This window comes from Haemaphysalis longicornis, unplaced genomic scaffold (assembly GCF_048455015.1).
Source record: "Haemaphysalis longicornis isolate Haplotype H1 unplaced genomic scaffold, Haemaphysalis longicornis Haplotype H1 scaffold_14, whole genome shotgun sequence".
Lineage (NCBI taxonomy): Eukaryota > Metazoa > Arthropoda > Arachnida > Ixodida > Ixodidae > Haemaphysalis > Haemaphysalis longicornis.
The window spans coordinates 15,578,050-15,602,289 of NW_027526245.1; the positions used below are offsets into that span (position 1 = coordinate 15,578,050).

Consider the following 24,240-nt stretch of genomic DNA (forward strand, 5'->3'; position numbering starts at 1 on the left):
CGTGCGCTCGTCTCTGTGGTCGTCTTCCGTGCGTTGCGCGCTTCACTCGTCAGCCATACAAAGAGCTCCTTGTGCAAGCTTACTGCCTAATTTGAATTACGTTTAGTCCGCCTAAGCTGTGCGGAAAAGTCGCCTATCCTCATTAAATAGTTTATTTCACTGAATTTTTCTTTAAAAGTGGTTTCAGTGTTATTCTTACGAGCTAATACAGTGAATGAACCCGAACTGCATTTTCTCTTCATTGCCCCTGCAGTGAAGAGTTAGCGCCTCGACGTTGTACCGAAGCTTCCGGTTCGTGCAACAGCGACATAATCAAGCTTCCCGCTCCCACTACAGGAGCGACAGTGCACCACCCACCACCTGGTGCCCGAAGACTTCCCAGGCCGTCCTCTTGATATTAACAGTTGGACGCATGGCCATCTGTGCAAGCAGCTGTTGGAATTTCTGGCTTAGAATGAAGCATTCTGTAGTGAATGAATACGCTGGCATCCCGTCACTTCTTGTCTGTACCTTGTTTCTTACTTCGTTATACCTGTTTCGCATTTTCATTTCCCTGCCTTTGTTTCTCTTTGGCAAAATGTCGCAATAACAAAATCACAAACACATTTTAACGCTGAAAACAGCGTGATTCTCAAATGCCATAACCGAGCAGCATAGACGCCCATGAGAATTTAAAAAGTTCAGATATTCGCGCCGCGAAATTCAAACAGAAATAACGCACCAGCTAGTAGGGGGTTTGTAAAGAAAGCGTAAAATGTCTTTGGGACACTTGCGAGTGGAAAAGAAAAGAATTCTAGGCCTGTCGTTCGGGCAAAAAAAGGAAGCTTACAACCTTCTAAAGTCATTGGTTCTGCTTATACAGTTAAACCTGGATATAACGATGTTGCCAAAATTTCGCAATTTTTCGTTACATCCAGGTATTCGTTGCATGCAGGTTAAGGGTGGCGTGGCTATAGGAGAAACGAAACTAAAATGCTAGAGCATCAGTGATTGCAGAGTCCTCCAATGCGTGGGATGGCAAAATAACTCTTAAGGATTTATATCACAGTGAAGAACCGCGCAATTTGCGCCTGCTGCTTTCCCATTGCACAGCACTCCAATGAAGCGAGGTCCTTTAACCCCGTTTTAACTAACGTACCTGAAGTATCACTTATGCCCTTTGACAATTTTCGGTGCCTTAACTCGCTTCAAAGATCCAAACGTTTGCTGAAAGGGCGGCTTTTCGGGAACTCGATGCTCTTTTCCGCACTGATCAATGTTGAGAGGGTGCTAGCTGGGATCCTGTACCGGGCGGCGGCGCTTTTTTCTAACCGGGGGAGACGGTAAATAAAAATTGCGAGTTTGCCTTGAAAAGACAAAAGTTTTCGTTTTCTGGCAACAGAACACATCACCGATGAACCGAGATCAGATCAGTGGAGACTCGCGACTTGACTCGCGAATCGACACCGTATTGGCACTGGAAACTCACCGCAGTTTGCAGTGCGGGCGAAGGACGGCAAATTAGTGCGTTTCTCCAGCCGATTTTCAAGATAAAGGGCAAAAAACAATGCCTCAGCAGCGCAAAGGATTCGTTCCATCAAGCTTAACCGTCGTAACGCTTTCGCTACATATAGGTCGCGGACACACGGGTTTCAATGGAGCTGAAAACGGGAAATAAAAAAAAACTTGGTCAAATCCCGGAATTATTACATGGAGGTTCGTTGCATCCATGTTTAACTGTACACAAGTGATGATTTCCCAATATTTTGCCCTTTGTTTCATGCCGCCTTTTTGGGCAACTATTCCACGCTGCTACATAGAATTTGCAAGGCTTCGCTTTGGCATGTGAAAGGCATTCACGTGCTTCCCACGCCCCATTTACAGGCAGAGCACTTCAGACTATTGCAGTGAGCCACCAGAGGCATCGTGAAACTTCCATAATCTCGGTAATGAGATAAAGTATATAACGACTTGTCACTCGGTGTACACCTTATTGTTGAGTTATTTTCGTGATTCGTTGAAGTTGCCGCATACAGCGAGCTTTTTAAAATAAAACATTGACAAATTTATAACGGAGATTCCTCGAAATAAATGCATTTCAATAAATGTTCCCGACACCAGGATATCTGGGACACCGTTTAACGTAAGGCTCGCCGCCCTTCCCTTCCGGGCTTTTCGTGGTGCACAACTTCTTCCCAAGTGAGAAGACCTTTTGACACCAAGGAATGTACACGTAACTACATAAAACTGTAGACACTAGTTGTTCTTTACTGTCTGGAAAAAATGCACGTTATGCTCAAAATACATGGCTGTGCTGCGAAGATTGAATTTATACTTACACCCCCTCTCGTTTGGCCAGCAGCTGCGAATCCGTTGATGGCGTCGCCGTCCTCGAGCGCCGTGTGGTTAACGGTCCAGTGCTCCCTCCTCAGCGACCTTCCCAGCGGCGACGCCGACCAGGAGCCGTTGTAGTAAGAAGCGCCCTCAATCCGGCGGCCCGAGAAATCGGCGCCGCGGTGCTCGCAGTGACACAGTCGCCCGTACACGTATTTGAAAGCCTTCGCCAGAATGTCGCCGATGTTCGTCAGGTACAGCAGCATCAATGGGATTCCCACTATGGCGTACACAATGGTCACAATCTTGCCCCAGTTGGTCTTTGGAGCGATGTTTCCGTATCCTGCAAATACGGTTAGAAAGCAAGCAATTGTTACTGTTGCTCTGGAATCTGCACCATAGTTTAAACGAAAAATAACTTTGAACTTTCCGTTCCTAGATTTTAGGGCTGTCACCTTGCTGAGGCACCAGCCGGGCGACTGACGCGGCAATCAATGTGAAGGGCGGGGGAGCGTACACGCCCGATTTACGTTAGGCGAAACGCTGCACTTTTACGCCTAACGATGCAAACCAGTCTCCGCGGCTTCACGTATACAATTTCGTTCAAGTTTCTCGGGGTTTCGTTACGCCAAGCGATAAGAACACTAAAAATGGCCCTCAAAAGAGCGTTTGCCCATGCCTATTTGTGAATGTAACAGACAGAAGCAAAAGGCACACATAAAAACGACGATGATGACGATACTTCGACACCTCCGTTTTAAGCCACACGACCGTAGATGGCCTTTGTATTTAGGATCAAGTCTGCCGACAGTGGCGCATACGTGCGCCTGGCAGCGCTTCATAACTATACTTAGTCATAAAGTCCGAATAATCAATTACGCAGGGCGCGAGCACAAGGAGCGTAGCCGACAAGAAATCTGTTCGCGTCCCCTGAATCCTCTTCGAGATCCTCGCAAAGTACTGCGTAGCCTCAGAATTGTACATACCCGCGGCTGTGCCTTGAGCTACGCCAGTAATGCCCGAGGCGTGCAGGCGTTCGAGAGCGCGAAGCCATTTCTGGGGTCAGAGGAGAGCTCGGCCGCGAAAACAGATTTGGTACTTGTCCACCGCACGCAGTCCAGCCCGGCTGTGACGCATTTCCAATTTCGCTGCAACCCTCGTAAGATCGTTTCACTCAACCCCTGTTTCTGTTTCTCATGCATTGAGGGGCTTTTGTCAAAAATTGGCTCCAATCCACGCTGTGAAGGTGGTTAGAAAGCAAAGCTTTAAACGACACCCACAACAATGTCCATGTGACGTGACTTGAATTCGCACACGTGGCTCGACAAAGATAGAAACCAGAGATTCCGCCTGCCGTTACCCCGGAATTCGCGGGGGCGGTGTCCCGAACGCAGGAGCGTCGGTCACGGCCGCAATAGAGCGGCGGACGACGCCGCCGCTGTGGCTCGGCCGTGCGCCGGCGAAAAACGGAGATGAGCGTCTTTTGAAGGGTGAGACAGTGGAACCTAGCCATCCTGATGTTCTAGTTCGGGGCTGCACCACCGCGTGACACAACCGCAGACACCGAAACAATGCCGCATGTGAGCTTAGTGATTCCCATTTATACCTATTCAAAATAGTTTCTTTAGTAAGTTTGAGAATTGCGAGAAAGCTAAGGGAGCTTCTATAATAACTATTTATCAGATCCAGTTGTTCCTGATTTCGCCTTTTGTAATACTTGTTAAAACACAATCGAACAGCTATTCTTTAATTTAGAAAAGGGAATTCCATTCGTGCGGAAAAGGTGGCGTTTCTCTAGCGGCCAGATGCCTGGTCTCTACATTTTGTTTTCCCGCCCTGAAAACTAATTATTAACGTATCGTTGCCGTACGACCAGTTAATTGCGTCGGGTCCGGGTTACCCAGGAGGTGCTGCCGAACAAGTTAATCAAGCTGTGAGAAGCAAGCGCGCAATGAACTCGAAGCTGCTCCAAAACAGGCCCAAAACAACCGTCGCTAAAGCAGACGACAAAGCCTAGAGTTCCTGTATATAGCTCCCGTAAGGGAGCAGAGTTCCGTGTGCGTCCACCATCGTGAGTGCCAGGTCGTGCGGGAGAGCCACCCATCTCGCATGTAAGAGCGGCAACCGGGCCGCTTCGCCAGCGGCAGCGGCGAGGAGGAGTGGCTAGGTGAAGCGTGAACAAAACCTGGCGCACGATAGTCGGCTACTCATCAGCTGAGAGGCCGCTGCTGCCGCCGCTTCCACAACCGTCGATGCTCACTTGGAACCACCACCGCTGCAGCGACCACGGCCGGATGTTTATACCAGCGAGCGTGTATGGTGCGAGCTTTGGACTCTTGCGTGGTGCTTGTGTGTGCTGTTCGCCCAAGAGAGCCGCCCCACGCCCGAGCAACGCGTCAGACGTTTTCTTTGAGTGCTCCTCTATCATCGTACCATATATACGTAATCCCAGTTTTCTCAGTTAATTATTAAATTCTCAAACCCCAGCTTCTTTCACTCAATATGAGCCACGATTAAGCTGACATGGCGCAGCCGACAGGATTAGGATTTAAGGCCGATGAGGAGACGAAAGGCACTGATGAACCGCTGCACGACGACGAGAGTGCTCCACGCACACGAGGGGAATCGACCGACTCCACAACGGTGACCGGCTGGCTGTTGGCTTCGACGGAACGCCACGTCTTGCGTTCGGCGAAGAAGCAGCAGCTAACCGACGTGCTCCGATCATGAAAGCTTCTGTGCTCTGGCCGGAAAGACGACCTCGTAACGCGCCTCCTCGAGGACAATCTACGACGTCGCCAGCTCTCCGAACGGTCGACAAGTGCGCCAACGACGCCCCAGGCTGCCAACAACGACGACGACAGGCCGACGAACCTGGAAGCGGCGCTAACCGTCCAAAACGGGAGGCTGCCCGACGAACTTCAGAGTCTTCGTTGACAGCTAGCAAGAGGTGGCCACACGGCTCCCACGACACAGGAGCCAGCAGCAGGCATCGAACGACACAGCACACTCCTTGCTGCTACCGAGGTGCCGCAGGCTACGAGAGCGCCAGCGACAAGCAGCACGCACGGCGCCACGACTAACGTAACGTCTCACGTTCAACAGGACAACGAATCGGACATCTCTCGCACTGTCGCCATGGTGGCGAAAACGCAAGCCCAGCTCGCCGAACTTCTGCTGAGGCCTCCAGCACCCGCCGCTCCGATCCAGATGCACTCTACCAATGACACGGCCTCTGCGATTCCAGAGACGGGAACGTGCAACGCAACCTGCACGACTGGATCGCACAGGCAGAACGGATCTCGGAACTGGCGCACTGGAGTCCGTCACTGGCTCTGGCAACTGCAGCTACCAGCCTCAGGGGCCCAGCGCGAGACTGGAACGCATCGTACGGCACACGTTACGTCAGCTAGGAAACTTGGAAGCACGCTCTCATCGCACGCTTCCATCGACGAATGGGCATGCAAGATTTCCTCGATCTCCAGTCCAAGCGTCGGCTACGGCCATCCGAGACGATCGTCGAGTACATGTACACGAAGAACGCTTTGCTCGACAAGGCTCCATACCCGCTGGCCGCAGAGGAACGAGTCTCCCTCGTTCTGAGCGCAATCGGAGGTAACACCTGGGCGAACCCCCTCGCTGCTCAGCCCTGCGGCAGCGCGGTGCAGTTGATCGACCTGCTGGACACGAGGCGTCGCCCGAGGCAGCCACCTGCAGACCGCAACAAGTGGACCACCTTAACCACAAGCCGCAACGAAATACTCACGGTGACGACGCAGCCGTATCACGAGGCAACGCAAGGGGAGACGATACCCTCGAGCCTCAGCGCCCTTCACGTGGTTACAACCCCCGAATTGCTACAACTGCAACGAGCCAGGACACCTTTCGAGGCAGTGCAGCCGTCCCAAGACTGCAGGAACTAACCGTGCAGAAGAACGTCGAGCCGGCAGAGCAAACGATCCAGGTGGACGCAGCGCAACGGGAAGGCCACTGTTTTCTGAAACCTACGGGAGGAAGCTAGCCCATTGTGACCGACTTCGTCAACAACCGCCCTGTTCGCGTTAGCATAGATAGTGGTGCCAACGTGTCTATGCAAACGCGAACAGGCCGGTTGTTGACGAAGCCGGTCACAATGGCCCAGCTTCCTCCCGTAGATTCCAGAAAACAGTGGGCTCGCTTTCCCATTTTCCCAGTTGCTCCCAGTGCCTCCCAGTTTTCTCAGTTAATTCTCAAACCCCAGCTTCTTCCATTCAATATGAGCCACGAATAAGCTGGCAACGTAAACCGGCGTAAGCGCGTAAGGAACCGGTGTACCCCGGCGTACACCGAATGCACTGCTACGCGATTGTTAGGCCCAAGTCAGAGCACGCCAGACATCGACGCAAACTTTCTGGCGGACGGTGTTTACATGTGTTGACGTAGACCTCTGGCCGTGATGTTATCTGGTGGTCAGGTCGCATAACAACACGGCAAATTGATATATTAATTATGCGACGAAACGAAGTAATTTGTAAAACGAAGCAATACGGAGAGCAAACAACTCTATAAAGCACGCGAAGCAACGAGCAACTATGGGAGCAAGGCAGTTTACGCCAAATGCAGCGGAGGGTTTCGTGCCTGCCGACTATGCATGCTAATCCTTTGCGTTTTTTAATGTCCCAAGAACTGTTTTAGTTGTTTCTGTATTAAATACGCGTACTTGCGTGAGAATAGGCGTTGTTTGTTTTATTTCAGTGAAAATGTAGTTGAACTGGTCGCCACAAAGCCGAGCCCGAGGTAGTCGAGCTACACTGCGACTCCAGAGGAAAAGCTGCCCGGCCAGACCGTGCATTGAAACCGTGCTACACCCGGGCGCAGACATGATGCCACCCTCACAGCGTTGCCCGCTGTCTTTCTGCCTACTAGAGTTGGCGGCAGTAGTAAGATTTCACCTAGCAACATACGCATTCCATCATGGCAGCCACCGTTGCTGTGTGTGCGCCGTGACAACTTTGCTGTGCAGAAACGTTGTGTAAAGTTTTTCCTGTGGTAGCTAGCGAACTTTTGTGCCGTGCTGCCGCTTTAGATGCAGTTTGTTTTGCATTCTCCGCAACTGAGAAGGGTAGCGTGGGCCATATGAGAGTAGAGGTGCAAGTAGACGTAATAAAACAACGTCGCTGATCCACCGAGTTTAGAAAATGTGCCATGCAAAGCATCAAATATATTCTCGAAAATTTCAGATTGCGTGTTTCAGCGATCGAAGGAGCATGCACCAATCGCACACATGCATACAGGAGATTTCTGCACCTACATTCGGGATTACCTTTCGGCTTCGCCTTGTCCTCCTCTAGAAAACCACCTTGCCTTTATTATTATTAGTTTGCGGTTGTTTTATATCTCACTCAAGTAAAACACCGTTCAGTGAAAGTATAACAGCACTCGTAAACAAGAGCCTAGTTATACGCTAGGCATGGTAAAATGTTTCGTACATTTGGTTGTTTTTGATTTACGAATCATATACGGTCAAAAGGAGCCGATCTGCCCAGACATGTCTCGCGTAACATGATACGACCGGCTGACGGCGAGTTCAAATCGGCAGCGTACAGAAGGTGTCCGTGAAATAGGCGGCGGCGGCGGCTTTATTCCGTATTGTCGGCAGTCTTTGCAAGCTTGTCTTCGCAAGCAACGAAGTGACACAGCAGACACTAAGGCGTGTTAGAGTGAACCTTTGTAAATTACCCCCACATGAGTTACGCTCCTCACAATATACCGAAACTGAATTTGGCGCCTCAGCCCGACGTCCTCTTTTTGCTTAATATTTCATTTATTTTTGTTCGTCAAGCATGAATGCTTCGATAAAACTAATAAAAGGCATACAAACTCGTAAAACAACTCAGCTATTGCCATAAAAGTTGCCTAATTTTAGCTTAGGGCCCTAAATTTGTGCATCATTTTCAAGAAAAATTGTTAGCCATATCTTCAACTTCTGATCTGGCAACTACAGCGTGGCATCATGGCGGCATCCGTGTTTAGACACATTTTTGAGCAAGCTTTACCCGCCTGGTTTACTCGCGCGTTGCGGCGATATGTGGTTGCTCGCCCTTTCCGACGTCGTCGTCGGCGTAAAGGCAGTGGCGTATGTCGCCGCAGGCGTACGTCGTTGCGCGAGTACGTCGATTTTACGCGTGCATGTGGTTGGGCCTTAATGGCGTATTCGCTTTGCCGCTCCGGTCCTCTGGCTCGGAGTCGCCAGATTCCAAAGCGGCTCGCAGTCAGAGAGCGAGAGGCGATTGCATCGGCGATCTCGGAGCAGCTAAGGTCCCTGAAATTACTAAGGTAGCGCCATCTTTAGATCTCGCCGCCTTTCGCCCTCGCCCGCGCTCCTTTCCTCCTTCGTTTTTTGCCATTTTCTTTTTCGCCGGCGAACGCCGCGCGCCATTGGCCAACGGCCAGTGACGTAGTACCTCGTCCCCGCGTTGTTTGTTTTTTCTTCTCTCCGCCGCCACTGTCCATTTCAATTCGCCAATTTAGACTCAGCTGCCTGGGAGCAGGCCTTATCGAAGCCGCCAGCGTATAAGAACCGATAACAACCGAAGAGTCAGCTGCTCCTTTCAAACAAGTGTTGCGTCGGCGTCACTTTATGTAGCTTCGCGATGCCGAGTTGTTGTGCCTTCGGGTGCTCGAATAAGGTCAGTGCAGTCACCGGCCAGCTCGGCCGTAGCAAGCTGTAATTTATCAAATCCCACACATGAATCAATGTTACCTGTATAGCATAAAAAGGATTCACAACTGCGCTTGTTAGCGCGCTTCTGGCCTTGGAATACGGTAGTTATTACAGAAGTGGGCACTACAGCTAATTGTAAGCTGAGCGCATTCTTTAACTGCGCGTTCTTTGTGCCAGCCTTTTCCAGATATGCCCGACAGGGCCTTACTCGAAGTAATTGTGAACGCGAATCGCACCAACATTGCTATGTCACGGACGCACTGCCAAAAGTACAGCGGTCATGGGCGAGGCCAACGAGGAGACGCGAGAACTTTGACCCTGACAGCAGCCTATAACGACGTGAAGGTCACATATATTTTGCAACAGCGTCAAAGCACCGGAAAGTGCACGGAATAAAGGTGGCATGAATGTCAGTAGCTAATGCGGGACGCATACTGAGCGCTGCCTAATGATCTACAACTAACGCAAAAACGCGAACGCAAAAAAGCCAGCGCAGCGCTCGAAATGCCGCGAACCATGGTCACCGCGAACCATGCGCAAGCCCTCTGTGCAGCGCTTGCACGACCACAACTTAATCACGCAAATGCAACAACGGAATTAGTGTAACAGAGCAATTTGAAACGTCCACGTTCGATCCTTTCGCGTTCACGATCTACAATGATCTACAACTAACGCAAAAACGCGAACGCAAAAAAGCCAGCGCAGCGCTCGAAATGCCGCGAACCATGGTCACCGCGAACCATGCGCAAGCCCTCTGTGCAGCGCTTGCACGACCACAACTTAATCACGCAAATGCAACAACGGAATTAGTGTAACAGAGCAATTTGAAACGTCCACGTTCGATCCTTTCGCGTTCACGAACTATCCTGATGCCTCACACGTAAACGAACACCGCGCTGTCCGTATGCGCCAGCGGCATCCATCCCGCAAATATCCCCTTCTACACAAAAATATACAACAAACCAGCCTCACTTAGGGCATGTTTGTAATACGGGGCTCTAGAAATACTATGTAGCAGAGCAGTTTGAAACGTCCACGTTCGATCCTTTCGCGTTCACGAACTATCCTGAGCATGCCGCACACGTAAACAAACACCGCGCTGTCCGTATGCGCCCGCGGCATCCGCCCCGCAAATATCCCCTTCTAGACAAAAATATACAACAAAACAGCCTCACTTAATGCGTGTTGGTAAAACGGGGCTCTAGAAATACTATTAATGCTACCAAAGTGCGATTGCGGCGCGAAAACAAGATCAAACTGCACGAAAAACTGCTGCGAGCGGCCCGAAGTCTTGCCAGGGCGTCTGCTCTGAGGAAGCCAACAAAAATGGCGGCCCCGCCGCGGAGTTAAAGGGACCGCGGCGCCGCGGGTGAGGGGAGAGAAAAAAGAGGAGGGCCGCGGAGAAGTACGGAGCAGTTGGCGCTACCTTAGTAATTTTAGGGACCTTAGGAGCAGCGCGCCTGTAGCGCCACCGTGCAGCCAGCGCGGGAAGCCGCCAGGTAAACCCACGGCCGGACTGGAGGAGCGGCGAGCGCGCACTTTCGTGAAAGTGCGTGCCCGCCGCTCCTTTAGCCCAGCCGTGGTAAACCGCGGCGTTTTGTGTCCCGTGACCCGTCCTCCCGGCCAGATCGCGCCACGCTCTCACTTCGAAGTCAGAGCGGTCGGGAGCGCTCCGAGTCGGAGGATGACGCTCCGAAAGAACCAACCGAAGGTAGTTCGAGCGCTCGAATTCTACCAACCGAAGGCGCGGCCGCTTTTCAGAGCACTCCAGAGCGCTCGTAAACGCCCAACCGAATACGCCATAACGAAGCCGGCCCTGCAACTCGCCCTCCGGTGCGAGCAGGCAGCTGCGCGCAGGGAACGCTGGGAACGCCCTATAGCGGCGCCATCTACACTGTGCTCCGGGAGTGAAAACCGCCCTCCCCATCCCCATCCGCGTTCTGAGTTTCTTGTCCCGCAGCCCAGGAAGGAATCGCTGGCTGGCAGAGGTAGAAGGCTTTGTTTTAAAAGAACAAAAGTTAACAGCGCAGATATCCTTTGCTAACAAGACCACAGAAGACTTGCTGAAGCATGCGCCCGCTCGCTCGTGCATTGGAAATGCTTCATAAATCTCGCATGTTCTTTGGTCACGGGGGACTATGGAGTCATAAGCTGCTCCACACGAGCTCTCGCTTTTGCGACTTTTCATGCGGAAAAAGGCCATTCACCTTTCCCAGTTGTGCGTCAAGAACACCGGCAAGTCACAAGGAATCTCCCGTTGCCACGTTTGCCGCGGTGAGTGCATTTTACGCCAAGATTCAAAGCAGTTAAAATATCGCATCAGGCTAAGCCTCACAAGAGCAACGTTCCAAGGCCGACGGAGGAGAGCGCCTCGAGAGACAGAGAGAGAGAGAAACTTTATTTGAGCCCCATGGGGCTAGTCTGGGTGGCAGGTGACCGGCGGTGGTAACCGGCCCGTGACCATTGCAGCTCGCTGGATGACCTTAGCCTGGACCTCACGGTCCAAGCTGCACAACGCCTTCGCCCAGTGCTCTCCGTCTGTGAAAGGGGGGAATTGGTTTTGGGGGCACTGCCACATGCAGTGGTCTTGGGTATCGAGGGACCCGCAGTCGGGGCACAAAGGGGTGGGGTACAAAGAAGGGTAGATTAGGTGAAGTCGATATCGGCAGGGGAGTACGTGTGTCTGGGTGAGTCGCCATAGGCGTTCCTCTTCGTTGGTGAAGGTCGGAGCGGCTGGGGGTAGTTGGCGGCGGGAGAGGCGGTAGTGCGAGGTTATGTCGTTGAAGGTAAGGAGTCTGTCGCGGGCTGATAGGGCTCCGTGGAAGGGCTCAAGGCCAGGACCAGCTCGGACGGTGAGCTCTCGAGCGGCCCTGTGTGCTGCCTCGTTCCCCCCCACACCCGTATGGGCCGGAGTCCATACCAGCTCGACTGGGGTGGTGGGAGAATTTTGAACAAGGATTTTGAGGGCCAAAGGCGAGATCATTCCTTTGGCGAAATTTTGAACGGCCGTTTTGAAATCGGAGATTACGATGGAGGGCGTGGCCTGAGGGTAAAGGCTAGGGCTACTGCCGCCTCTTCCGCGGTCGCCGGGGAGTTAGTGTACAGAGTAAGGGAAGGAAGCGGAGGGGCGTCAGGGCCATTCATGACCGCTATCGCATAAGCTTCACGGCTCCTGTATCTCGCAGCGTCGACGTAGACGGTGGAGGGGGTGTTTGGGTACCGCTTGGTTAACGTCCTCGCCCTGTGCTCCCTGCGCGCTCGATGAAACGTCGGGTGCATATTGCGCAGTATGGGTCTCACCGTTATTAGCTCATGAATGTGGCTGGGAAGGGGAATGGGCCCGTCGATAAGGAATGGGCTGTCAAGGCGCAGCCGTCGGAGAAGCATTCTGCCTGAGAGCGTGGCTGTGAGACGAGTGAGCTGACTCAACAGATGCGTCTCAATCAACTCTTCGGCGGTGTTAAAGACCCCAAGTGATTCAAGGCGGGCAGTGGATGTGCTCTGAGGTACCTGCAGCGCTGTTTTATAAATTAATTAGACAATTAATTTTAGCTAATTCGGTGGGCGAAGGGAGCAAGTAGGAAAGAGAGTAAGTGATGCCACTAATAATGAAAGCCTGTATCAGCCGAAGGCGCTCTGCCTGTTTGAGCCCCTGATTTCGGGTAGCTATACGACGTATGAGATTGATAGTTTGATTCACCTGAGAAGTGAGGTGTGCTATGAACGTGGTGTTAGCACGGTTGCTCTATATGTATTGGCGGTGAGCGCGAACACAGGCGGCGCTGCGAAGCGCGCCTCCGTGACGTCAGCTTAGGGATTCTCGCATTTGTCGTCTGCTTCACTCAGGATCGCTCTCCCTGCTGTTTCTTTGCGCTCGGTCAACGTCTGATGCTTCTCCGCACCAGAATTGGCGTGTGGGTAACTTTTTATCATAATAATGGGCTTAAAATCGCATACACTAGCTCATGGTGTCAATTAAAGTATAGTTTTGGATACCGCTAGGGGAGAAACATTGCCGGCGCCACCCCATTCCTTGCGAAGCCGGTCCTGTGCGGAGCGCAAAGAGTCGGAGCTAGGCGTCAGCTTCTCATGTAAGCATTCGAACAAAAGGAACAGTCAGCTGCTAATAACCGACAACAGCGAAAATGGAAGACCAAAACAAATTCTAGGCCTTCAGGGCTGCCCGCTTTGGCAGAAGGCATCACGATTCCCGGTAATCATATGTAAGGTAAAACAGTTTTTGCAACCTTGCCGAACGCTCGAACGCGGTTTGTCACATCACTTTACGTTGTCAAGGCATGAAAGTTTGCCGAAATGCACTATAGACTGCAAAAAGTGTAGGTTGAGTTCCAAATAACCCAGTGTGTATATACGCGCGGGCTGATTGTATACCAGGCATCTAACCAGTCTGGAGGTTTATTGAGCAAAACGAGTCACGTCTTCGTTAAATTTATAGTAACACATATATGTTTGTTAAGACCTGGAGGGATATTTCAGAACATTTTGCACAGCCATACCTTCCCGATATTCGGATATGCGTTATAGGAAAACTGCACTCAAGAGGAGGAGGAGGAGGAAGGGGAGGAGGGGAAAACTTTGTTTAACAATTAAATCGATCTGGTTAGTGGGCCGGGTCCTCAGTCCAGGACAAGCGAGTAAAAGTAATTTTCTTCAAATCATAGAACTCCATCCCGAGTAGAATAGGATTTGTTCTTCGCGCCTGGAAGGGATGAAAAGCAATAAAGAGCTACTTGGAATTCTTCTTCGGTTCCAAGTCTGGTAATATATGCAGGTATACTATTTATTACGTTAGTTAGCGAGTATATCATGCCTTCAACACCGTAATCATGTCATCATTGTTCGAGTTGAGGGTCAGTTCGTTATGATAACGATATAATTACGATAGAAATTCGGAGCACAAAAGCCGCCTTCGAGTACTGTGGACCACGTTGTTTAGGGCGCGATCATGGTGGCGTAGCACAAACCTCATTGTATTTGCATGTGAATAAACAAAGCACGCTGCGGATATGCACCGTCTTGCACGCAGCCGTAATGAAAGCTAATTTGTGAAGAAGGGAATGTATGCCATACAAAATGAAGAAAATATCAACACTATCCTTGTGAGCGTCCAAACATTCCAAACCTCCTAATAAGACGTTTGTGACGGTGCAGAAAAATTAATGCGCTGGGCAAAGAAAAAAAAACATTCATCTGACGAGGTCAACAACAACGACAGAAGTAGAACACAGCCGCTTCATTTCCTGCTCTACGATGCGCGTGTAGGGGCCCACTGCTTGGTACGTAGCATTAGACTGCTGATTCTTCATAAGAGCATCTCAAAAAACACTGCAGGGAAGCCTTCAATTTTGAATACTTATCGAGGAGCTCTGAGCGCTGATCCTCGCGAATAAGCAAGAAAGGACGAGTTACACACGATCTTCTGACTCTGAAGAAAGTTGTTCTCTATCTCTTCGTGTGTTGCAAACTTGTGGGGGATACAGCTTCAAATTATTCAGATGCGTCCGAAGCTGGCAAAATAACTGAGTCGCTAGAAATACGCTTTTTAACGCACTTCAGCAACGAAGCGGGCGATTTCTAGCCCAGGCACTGTTGCCCCTCACAAGCGGAGTGTAGCAGACGGCAGCGGCGCGAATCCCTAAGCCGACGTCAGACCCAGGGGGCGCCACTCAAAGATCTCACCGCCAATAGGCCTAAGATCTTCAGGCATTGCACCTGGGGAACGGGTTGTTCGTGAACTCGGATTGTAATGTCCGGAGGAGAAGTGTCTCTGCTGGTACGTTTAGCAGGAAGGATTAGTAGCTCCGTTTTCTCCGGTGAGCATTCAAGTCCAATGCCACGCGCGTAGGCAGCGACATCTGCTCCCTGTTGAAGGGTATCCTCAATGTGCCCATCACTGCCCCCGGTCGTCCACAAGGCGATGTCGTCGGCATAAAGACTGTGATGAAGGTATGGTATGTTATTCAACTGCTGGGGGAGATTAATCATCGCTATATTGAATAACAGTGGTGACAGGACAGCGCCCTGCGGGGTACCTATTGAGGGTAGGTGTATTATGTCAGAGCGTAGGTTGTTGATCTGAAGGACTGCAGTGCGATCGGTAAGGAAATCGCCAATGTACTTGTAAGCACGAGCCCCCGGGGCTAGGGCTGCCAGGTTTTGCAGAATGACTTTGTGGGAGACTCGGTCGAAAGCCTTTCGCAAATAGAGGGCGAGTATCGCTACAGAGTCTACACGAGACTGGGGAGTTATAATGTCGTGCTTTAGCTGGAGGTGAACGTCCTGAGTGGAGAGTCCGGCCCGAAAGCCGAACATGGTGTGTGGGAATTGTCCTGTGTGGGTGAGATGCTGTACCAAGCGTGCGTGAATGACATGTTCAAGGACGTTTCCTACACAAGAGGTGAGGAAGATGGGCCGGAGATGCGCGAGGTCGAGAGGCTTGCCTGGTTTAGGAATGAGCGAGACCTTTGCGTGCTTCCATTCGGGGGGGATGGTACCGGCTTCCCAGTGATGATTGTAATAGCGCGTTAAGATCTCGATGGATTGATCATTCAGGGTGCGAAGGAGCTTGTTGGTAACGCCGTCTTCCCCCGGTGCCGAGCCCGGGCGAATTTTTATTAATGCGGCTCGAACCTCCGAAACCATGATTGTGCGGTCCATGTCTGAGTTTTCAGAGCCCCCGTAAACAGGGAGGGGCTCCTGAGTACCCTGTGCTAGGTATGGGTCCCGGAGTCTTGATAGAAGTTGCTCGTTAGTTCTGTCAAATTTGTGTATGATTGTAGTTAGACGATTTCGGCTAGTCGTTTTAGAGTGGGTTGTGTCGAGCATGTTCCTTAGCATAGCCCATGTACGACGCATACCGAGGTTACCTCTCATGGTGTCGCAATATTGCCCCCACTGAGCTCGGGCTAATTCGGCTGTGTAAGTCTCAATCGTTTTATTGAGGCGGGCTAGTTTTAGTCGTAGACGGCGATTGTGTTTTTGTCGGCGCCATCGCGTTTGGAGGCTTGTGTAAGCCTCCCATAGATGTTGCAAACGCGTGTCGACTGTTTCTGAAGGAATGTCTGGGTCCAAAGGGACGTCTTGAGTTTTCTTAGTATCTATAAGGCGACTAAGCCAACTCTGGACCGACAGACATATCATCGTCGGGTGGCTCCTGCCCCTGACAGGTCTCCCTGAATGCTGGGCAGTCGGTGATGTGGGTCTGCCGTAACCGTGGGGCGAGTGATGTATCGAGTTGAAGAGTGGACTGAATAATAAAATGGTCACTGCCCAACGTGTGAGGAGTTGAGTGCCATTTCAGTTCTTTGACTCGGTGCGAGAGCGTCAGGTCCGGGGAGGTATCGGTTTGGGCACTGTTACTGATCCGAGTGGGGACGATGGGATCAGATTCGACTGCGAGCCTTCGTGCCTGCATGAACTCCCAGAGCAGCCGCCCTTTCTTGGTTGTACGCGTGTAACCCCAGGTTGTATGCGGGGCGTTAAAATCTCCAAGTATAATGAGAGGGTACTGAGCAGCCGCTCGCTTGGTCAGCGTAAGTAATTTGCTGAAGTTATGCGTTTGAGCTTTGGGGCTGCTATAGACATTGAGGTCATATAGCCTAGAGGCAGTGCGCTTTGGCGGATACAGGACGACTAAATCATGCGGAATAGAGATACTGTCAAAGACGTGATGGTCCGCAGGAATGTTGCGCTGAACAAGTACCGCTGTGTACGGGTTGTTGGGAGTATAAAAGGATTGATAGCCTGTTAATTTAATGTGTTTACCAGGTTCTTGGATAGCGATGAGGGCGGGAGGAGTAGCTTCTGTCGAAATTAGTTGTTGAAGGTTGTGTCGCTGGCGGGTGAACCCTCGGCAATTCTACTGCCACACAACCAATGGGCTACGGCATTTAGACATCGTCCTCGTCCGCGGGGGGGAGGGGGGTATAGGCCTTATGCAAAAGTGCTGCCCTCTGTCGCAGCCGAATCGAACCATCGCTTCGACGCCATGTTTAAGGATAGCGCCGGTCGGGAATACGTGTGCTACAAGGTGCTGCGCGTGCGTGTTATCGCTTCTTGGTGACTCGCTGCACGTCTCGTGCAGTGTTGTCGCACGTAATGACTGATGAATGGTGTGTGGACTTGTCTGCGTTGCCCCGGTTCCCGTCCAGCTTCGCGGAGACATATTACGCGTCCAAAACGCAATCGGAACGGCACCAGGAGCGCAGTTACAAGTTCGCCACCGAATCGTACGTTTGCCTGCCGACGATGAAGACGAAACGGTGCGCCGGGTACAAGTACTCTTGGTTTGTTGTTATTTGTATGTGCTTTTGAGTTTGCGCAGAAGTTCTTTAATGGTGCCTAGAATGAATTACATTCTAAAGCTTACCGAGCCATCAATGGTGCCGCACGCAAATCGAAGTTTTGAAAAATCAGTCGCTCGGGCAGCCGCAACACGCGTGTTCCGTTTCACTTCTTGTGCGTTTCTTATTTTATGCAATAAATATTTGGCTCACGGCTTTTGTTTGTTCAAGTAGCGCTGGGGTATCGTGTTTTGCAACAAACAGTGCGGTAAATCGTCCTTATGAAAGCGAAAAAACATTGACGAATGCTCGCTCTTCCGCAATTCAACTTTGCGCTTGTTTTTGTAACAGCAATCCTGGGTCGCTCGCAAAAAAAAAAAAAAAATCCCGTTTTTAAGAAATCAAATAGCACTGCAATGCTGCAGCCCGGTGCAGAGTAAATTTTCTATTGAGGGAAGGGATTTGAATGAAAAATAAATACTAAGGAATTCTTGCCACGATAATGAATGTGCAGATTACAAACGATCGAACACAGTTGGTGATTAATTTTGGTGATTGTAATCGCAAGTACTATACGATAGGTTCACCTAAGGAAGGTAGCAAAGAAATACTTGATAAAATGAGAGGGTACAACGGTGGTACACCCCACAGAACAATGTCTACGAAACAGCTACCCCCTCCTCCCCTTCGTTCTACCTCCTCAATTATGCACTGAAAATGCTCAATAATCATTTATTCCGCTAATTGCAGAACTAAGGCATACAATAAATGTACCTAAACTGCGTCTTTTTCCATGTATCTTTTTTCATTAGAAGGGCATCTTTTTTTTGCGGAGCGTTTTTTTTTTTGCGTTTGCTTTTGGCCAGATAATCGTCATTCATGGCAAGAAAAATCGCGGATCAAGCGATGGTTCGTGTTCGGCACGGAGTTCGTTCACGCGACCACTCGAACTCATTTTGCCCTGCATTTGATGTGAACGCAGAATGCTTACATCGCGTGCAAACTTCTCTTCGTTGTGAGAATGTAAAGAACGGAATCTTTCAAACAGTACATAAAGTACGTCCGGACATGAACTGTAGCAGAGACGTTCGCCTTGAACTCGCAAAGCATGTAAACACAGCGGTTTCACCCTCTATGTTCAAGCCAGTTGACACTCCTGCCTTCCGAGGGATCAAATAATTTCTAACACCGGACCAGCAGCACGAACGCTAATTTATCAGTATTACACGCACGAGCGCTGGCCGTTCCATTCAGCATTCGCTGTAATTCTTTTTATAGCTTCGATCGCGTTCGCGCCGATCACCGAAGTAGTAGTCCGCAATCGCCGCTGCGTTAGCGCGACGTCGCGTTCGCGCCGATCACCGAAGTAGTATAGTCCGCAATCGCCGCTACGTTAGCGCGAGATATTTCTGGCATATTGAGACAAGCAGGCAGTTCTTTGGTAACCCCTTTCATATCACACGGACACAATTTGTTGTTGTCATTGTTACATGAACGAATTTTACACGGATACGATCCGCCGCGCGCGCGACACGCACGCGCGGAACGCACACACGCGCGCGCGACATGCAATAAACATTAATACTTTGACTTCTAGCATTCTTACCTTTGCCCCTTGAGCATCCTTGTTCCCACTTTGTGTGCAACATGGCACACAACAGTATGTAGGCATCCTGGACGACAGGAAACGATAGATCGCCGGGAACTCGCTACAGTTCGATGCTCCGCTTTCCAGTTGAGCCCTTGAACATGGCGGTCGCGCTGGCGGTGGCCGCGAGAGGGCAGCAGATTTTGCATAAGGCCTATTGTGAGCTACGGCCTGAGACCCAATGAAGTTGCGGAAATCGAGGCGCATCATCTCAGTGGTAGACTGAAGGGATGTCTGATTTTGTAGGAGGATGTTGTGGAGTTGTAGGTATTACCCTCTGTGGCTGGCGATTGTTTGTTCCAGAATTCCTAGCTTTTCATCTCGCGTGGAAGCGCTACGCGATTCGCCGGTCGAGATGGCCTTGAGTTTGGGCGAGGGAGACGCGGCGGCGTCGGTGGTTTCAGGAGATTGCGAGAGGGGAGACGACTACCCTCAGGCAGGAGAACGCGGCTCTCAAACGCGAACTTCAACTCGCGAAAAAGCAACCCTCTCCGACGTCTCCTTCTCAGAATGAGCCCATACAAATGGATACAAAGTCTTCTCCCCCCTCGAGGAGCCAGTGGCACATGCCCGCACCACGCGCATGAGTAGCAGCACGAGCTCTCCTCGGCAAGCTCCGGCTGGACAAGAGCTCCACGAGCCGGTCCAGCAGCAGCTGCTCGTCGCTGACGCAAGCTCCCACTACCCCACGATGAACCAAGCACCCGACGCGGTGATGCACGCGCAAAGCAAGGAACAAAACGAAGAAGACAGCGCTATGCACACCGACTCCACCGAAGAAAGCGGCTCGCCAGCGAAGTGGGCATACGATGAAAATAGCGGCAGAACAATAGATTTGCAGCATCAATGGAAAGTGACCGAAAGGAAACGAAACAAGACCGACGCCACTCATGGAGCACCACCAGCCGCACAACCCACCTCCCAGCACTCGGCCCCGGAGACGGCGCAGCAAAAACGTTCCCGGATGCCACCATTGCCCGTAGACGGCACGAAAATAATTTATCGCCCACAAGCCGGCCTTCAACTCTCAAAATGGTCCCTCGCAGATATTACTAACGCCATCGGAAGAGCAAGCAAAATCATGCAGAAGGAATTCTACGACAATGTCCGCATTCAAGTGCAGCACATCGAAAACTTCGTCATTGCAAGTACTCCAAGGAAAGATCTGGCTTTCGACTTTCTGGGAGAAATCTGCAGCATACAACTAGGACGAGACATATTCACCGTGCGAGCCCATGTGAAAACACCAGAATGGATCAGCAGGGGAGTCATCAACGGCGTTCCACCGAATACCAGTCCCAGAGAACTCATGGACGGACTCCGCGTGCCAGAGAGATATACAGTTGTTGCAGCACGAATGCCCGGAAAATCGTCTGCAGCCGTGATCTACTTTAACGGCCCCCATGTACCGTTCAACGTGACATATCAGAGTGGGGACTATCGTTGCCAGCCCTATCACAAGACAGTACAGTACTGCCATTCCTGCGGGAAGCTGGGGCACATGCGAGACATATGCGCGCATCCAGCTCAAAACGTCTGCCACAAATGCGGCCACACAAATCAACCACCTGGCCACGAATGCCGGCCATACTGCAAAATCTGCAAACAACCGCATGAGACGGCAGGAACAGACTGCAGGCAGAAGCTGAAGCCAGGACCCCCCCTTCACAAGGTTAGACAGCAATGGGAAGTAAAGAGCGGAGATCCACGGAGCGGATGGCGGCCCCGCACAGAAGACTTCCCGGATCTACAAGCAGCCAACAGCACCACTTCAAAAAGCAGCAATAACAACGCGCAGAGAAGCAGAGACAGATCCAGAGCGCCTTCGCAATCTCGATCCGGCTCGCGAGCTCCATCCCAAAAGAGAGTAAGCTACGCCAATGTGGCAAGCGAATCTGGAAGAAGCTCCGAAGACGAAGCTGCCATCAAAGCTTTATAGATGAAGATCCAAAGCCAGCAAACACTCATTGATAAGCTGCTGCAGCGCTGTCGAGAGCAAGAAGCTGCTAAACGCCCTCCACAACAAGTGCTACTCACAGAGGAGCGAGTCATTCAGCTAACTGAATACAGAATAGCCGCACTTGAACAGAGGATCATGGCAAACATACAGCAGGTCGTCGCGGCAGAAATCCAGAAAGCCATAGCGCCTTTTGCGGAGCAAGCATCCCACAACACGCTAATCTTTGACAACTTCGTCGCATACGCCAGGAAGAACTACATCACCAAAACGACGCTCAACTCAATCCTCAGCCCTATAGATGCGGCGCGGAAAAAGGCACGAAAAGATAGCCATGACGCTTCCCGCTCTTGCTCATTAAGCCGAGAAGAGCTCTCTGACATTGAATCCATCGAAGATGACAGACCAAACTAACGGCACCACAGACATCTTTCAAACCAAAATCTGGCAATGGAACTGTAGATCTATCAGGCGTAAAATCCCTAACCTCCTAGAACTCACTAAGATAAACCAGATGCGATAGCCCTCCATGAAACGATGTGGGGGCCAAGCCCCTCATAACGGGGCGAAGAGGCGCTAGCGACGTCGCCCTCCTTGGTGGGGCGAGGGCGATCCTCGCGCGCTTCCCTCCTCTCCCTACGAGGCGACGGGTATGCGCGCAGGAGACTCCCCGGGGGAGACCGCCCTTGGGACGCGAAGCGATCGCACGGTACGTAAATGCCCTTCGGCCACTTCTGGCCGTTTCTTGCATTGGCCGTTGTTTCCCACTTCCGTGGGTCACGGCACCCACCGTGTCGATTAGCGCATGCCTCGATTTGCGTCAGTGCGTTTATCTAGAATGCCCGGCGAGTCTCCGCGGGCATATTCCACTTCTTGGTGGGTTGCCCCCACTGATCTCCACCAGAGTTGCTGGATGGCGCTTCGAGCTCTCCGGCGCACGGCCGCCGGAAGTTCGAGCGCTTGTCCCGGAAGTCGGGCCGTTCCAGCATAGCGCATGCTACGCATGGGCTGGGTTCCCACGCATTCCGCCAAAAATGCCTGCTTGTTGCGCCGTCAACTGCACAAGCAGACCAGAGAAGTCGCCTGGGAAGACGTTCTACTTGGAAGTATTACAATATTCTGAACGACGTGCGTGATACGCAGCGAAACGCAAATGTCATATCAGTGTAGTTTTTAAGCTGGGGCTCTTGTTACGCAGATTCCCTCGCTCTAAGCCGGATTTATACCGGCGTTGGGTGACAAACTTATACCCTAGTTACACGGCGAAAGTAGCCGCAGTTAAGTTTAACCGTGGTTACTAAACTTTAACCGCGGTTATCGCCAACCGCGGTTTTGGATGTTGCACGCGAAATTGCATGTTTGGTAACCGCAGTCACTTGATTATGAGCGCAACAAAAATTAATTACCACACTTTTAACTTCACGATAAAAAAAGAGAAGCAGTGTAGACAAAAAGAAATATCGTTAAAGCATTCGCTTCTGACACAAACGCAACGCACTCGTGCGCGGCGAGAAGAGGGGCTTCCCCAACAGCTCGCAACCGGCTTGGTTTGCTTAGGTCTGTTCGGTGTTGGGAACTTTCATCTTAGCATCGCGGTAGATATTTGACCACCGCTATCTCTACAACTGCGAATTACAATCCATAGCACAATTTTTCACCGCACCAACATGCATTTTCTCGAATGCGGAAGTTCTTTTCCGCGATCAGATTGATTTCGAAGAGCGGCGATGCGATAAGCTGTTGCTGCCGCGGTATGGGACGGTTCGGGCCGCAAGCAGTGCCGTGCGGGCAGGCGCGCCGGCGTGTTTACAGGCACGGCCGACGCGCGCGCCGATCGTTTCCGTGTGCTGAAAACGCTTCAAGATTGCTTGCTATATCCATTTTTGGCGGACGACGCGCGGAATTTACTAACTTAGCACGGCGTTTGTCGTAGTTGATCGGGCGGACCGGGAAACGAGCCGCTGCTGACGGGCAGTCGCGCTGATTGCGAGAGCGATGCAAAGAACGTAAGCGCGTCTTGGGGACAGCTTTTGGGCGCCCGCTATTTGAGAACCTTTGTTTCTTCCGAACGCCAGGTGATTTTTTTTTTTCGCCTCCGCAGATGCGCCGCCACTTAATTGCGTCCGAACTGAATTGTGCGATTTTGAGCACTGCGGCTGCAGAAAGTGCGGTTAGCGTGACCGAACTGAGGTGCCAAGCTCAGTTTGCGCTAACCATGGTTAGCGACGTAACCGCAGTTTCGTCTGTCGTGTAACGCAGCAAACTGCGGTTTTGTCTAACCGCGGTTTGCTTGACCGTGGTTAACTGTGCCCGTGTAACAATAAGCTCTCCATCCCCAGGCAGCAGGCTCTGCAGTGACCACTTTACTGACAACTGTTTTGACAGAACGGGCGCACGAACTCGGCTACAGCCTGTCGCCGTGGCCACGTTGTTTTCTTTCTAGCATAAATCCCTAGCATAAATCCCTAGCATAAATTTCTAGCATAAATCCCGTTAGAGCTGCGTCGTCTCTCAAACCAAGACCCAAGTGACATTTTCGTTCTCCTTTGCAATTAAATTCTACTTCATATTAACGTCGCATATTTCGGTATAGCATATGTTGCGATCTGAACGCAATGTGTATAGCCAAAATGCAATAAAGTAAGAACAAAATGCCAAATTCCGCCAATGGGGACGCTTATCAGCGCGGTTGAAAAGCATAGCAGACGCCCGACTTCCGGGACGAGCCGTTGAACTTCCGGTGGCCGTGCGCGCGCCCGGCCGCGACAGCGGCGAAGCGCCATCCAGCAACTAAGTGGAGATCAGTGGTTGCCCCCGCGTCCGCGATGTGACGGCTTGCGCCGTCTAAGGTCGGCGGACGAGCGCCGATGCCGCCCGATCGAGTCCAGCGGCTTGAAATGTGTAGCGGCCACAGAGAGCCCCCTTCCCCTACGTCAGCGAGCGTTGCGGCCGGCCAACGCCGGCGGACACTAACTGCTGCCCGACTACGGGCTGGGCACACGCTGACGGCTGTATATGCCCCAGGGGCTAGGTGCGTAGTACAGTGTAGTGTTTGTATCGTGGTTGTCCGCGTAATAAACCCCTGTACTATGAAATGTATCGCTTCCACGTGAAGTGATTGAAAACGTACACGCGCGGTGAGAGTCGTGGCTCGCTCTCGAACCCGTTGTGGGCAGAGTCTCTCGGCAGGGCAGTTCGGTGCTGCGCGAGAGCAGTGAGAATAACAGCGGCGCGTTATTCTATTATTGTTATTCTATTCCTTAATGGGAAGGATTAAGGATAGGATAGGATAATGCCCACAACGTACAGCACTAAC

At 51.4% G+C, this 24,240-nt stretch overlaps 1 protein-coding gene across 1 annotated transcript in view; it reads right to left on the reverse strand.

The window, feature by feature from the left end:
- Positions 1-24,240, reverse strand: part of LOC144165164 (TWiK family of potassium channels protein 7-like) — a 45,776-nt gene that overhangs the window by 1,349 nt on the left and 20,187 nt on the right. The window contains exon 2 of the mRNA XM_077695268.1: positions 2,319-2,656. Within this exon, the coding sequence (XP_077551394.1) occupies positions 2,319-2,656 (338 nt within the window). The remainder of the gene's footprint in view (positions 1-2,318; positions 2,657-24,240) is intronic.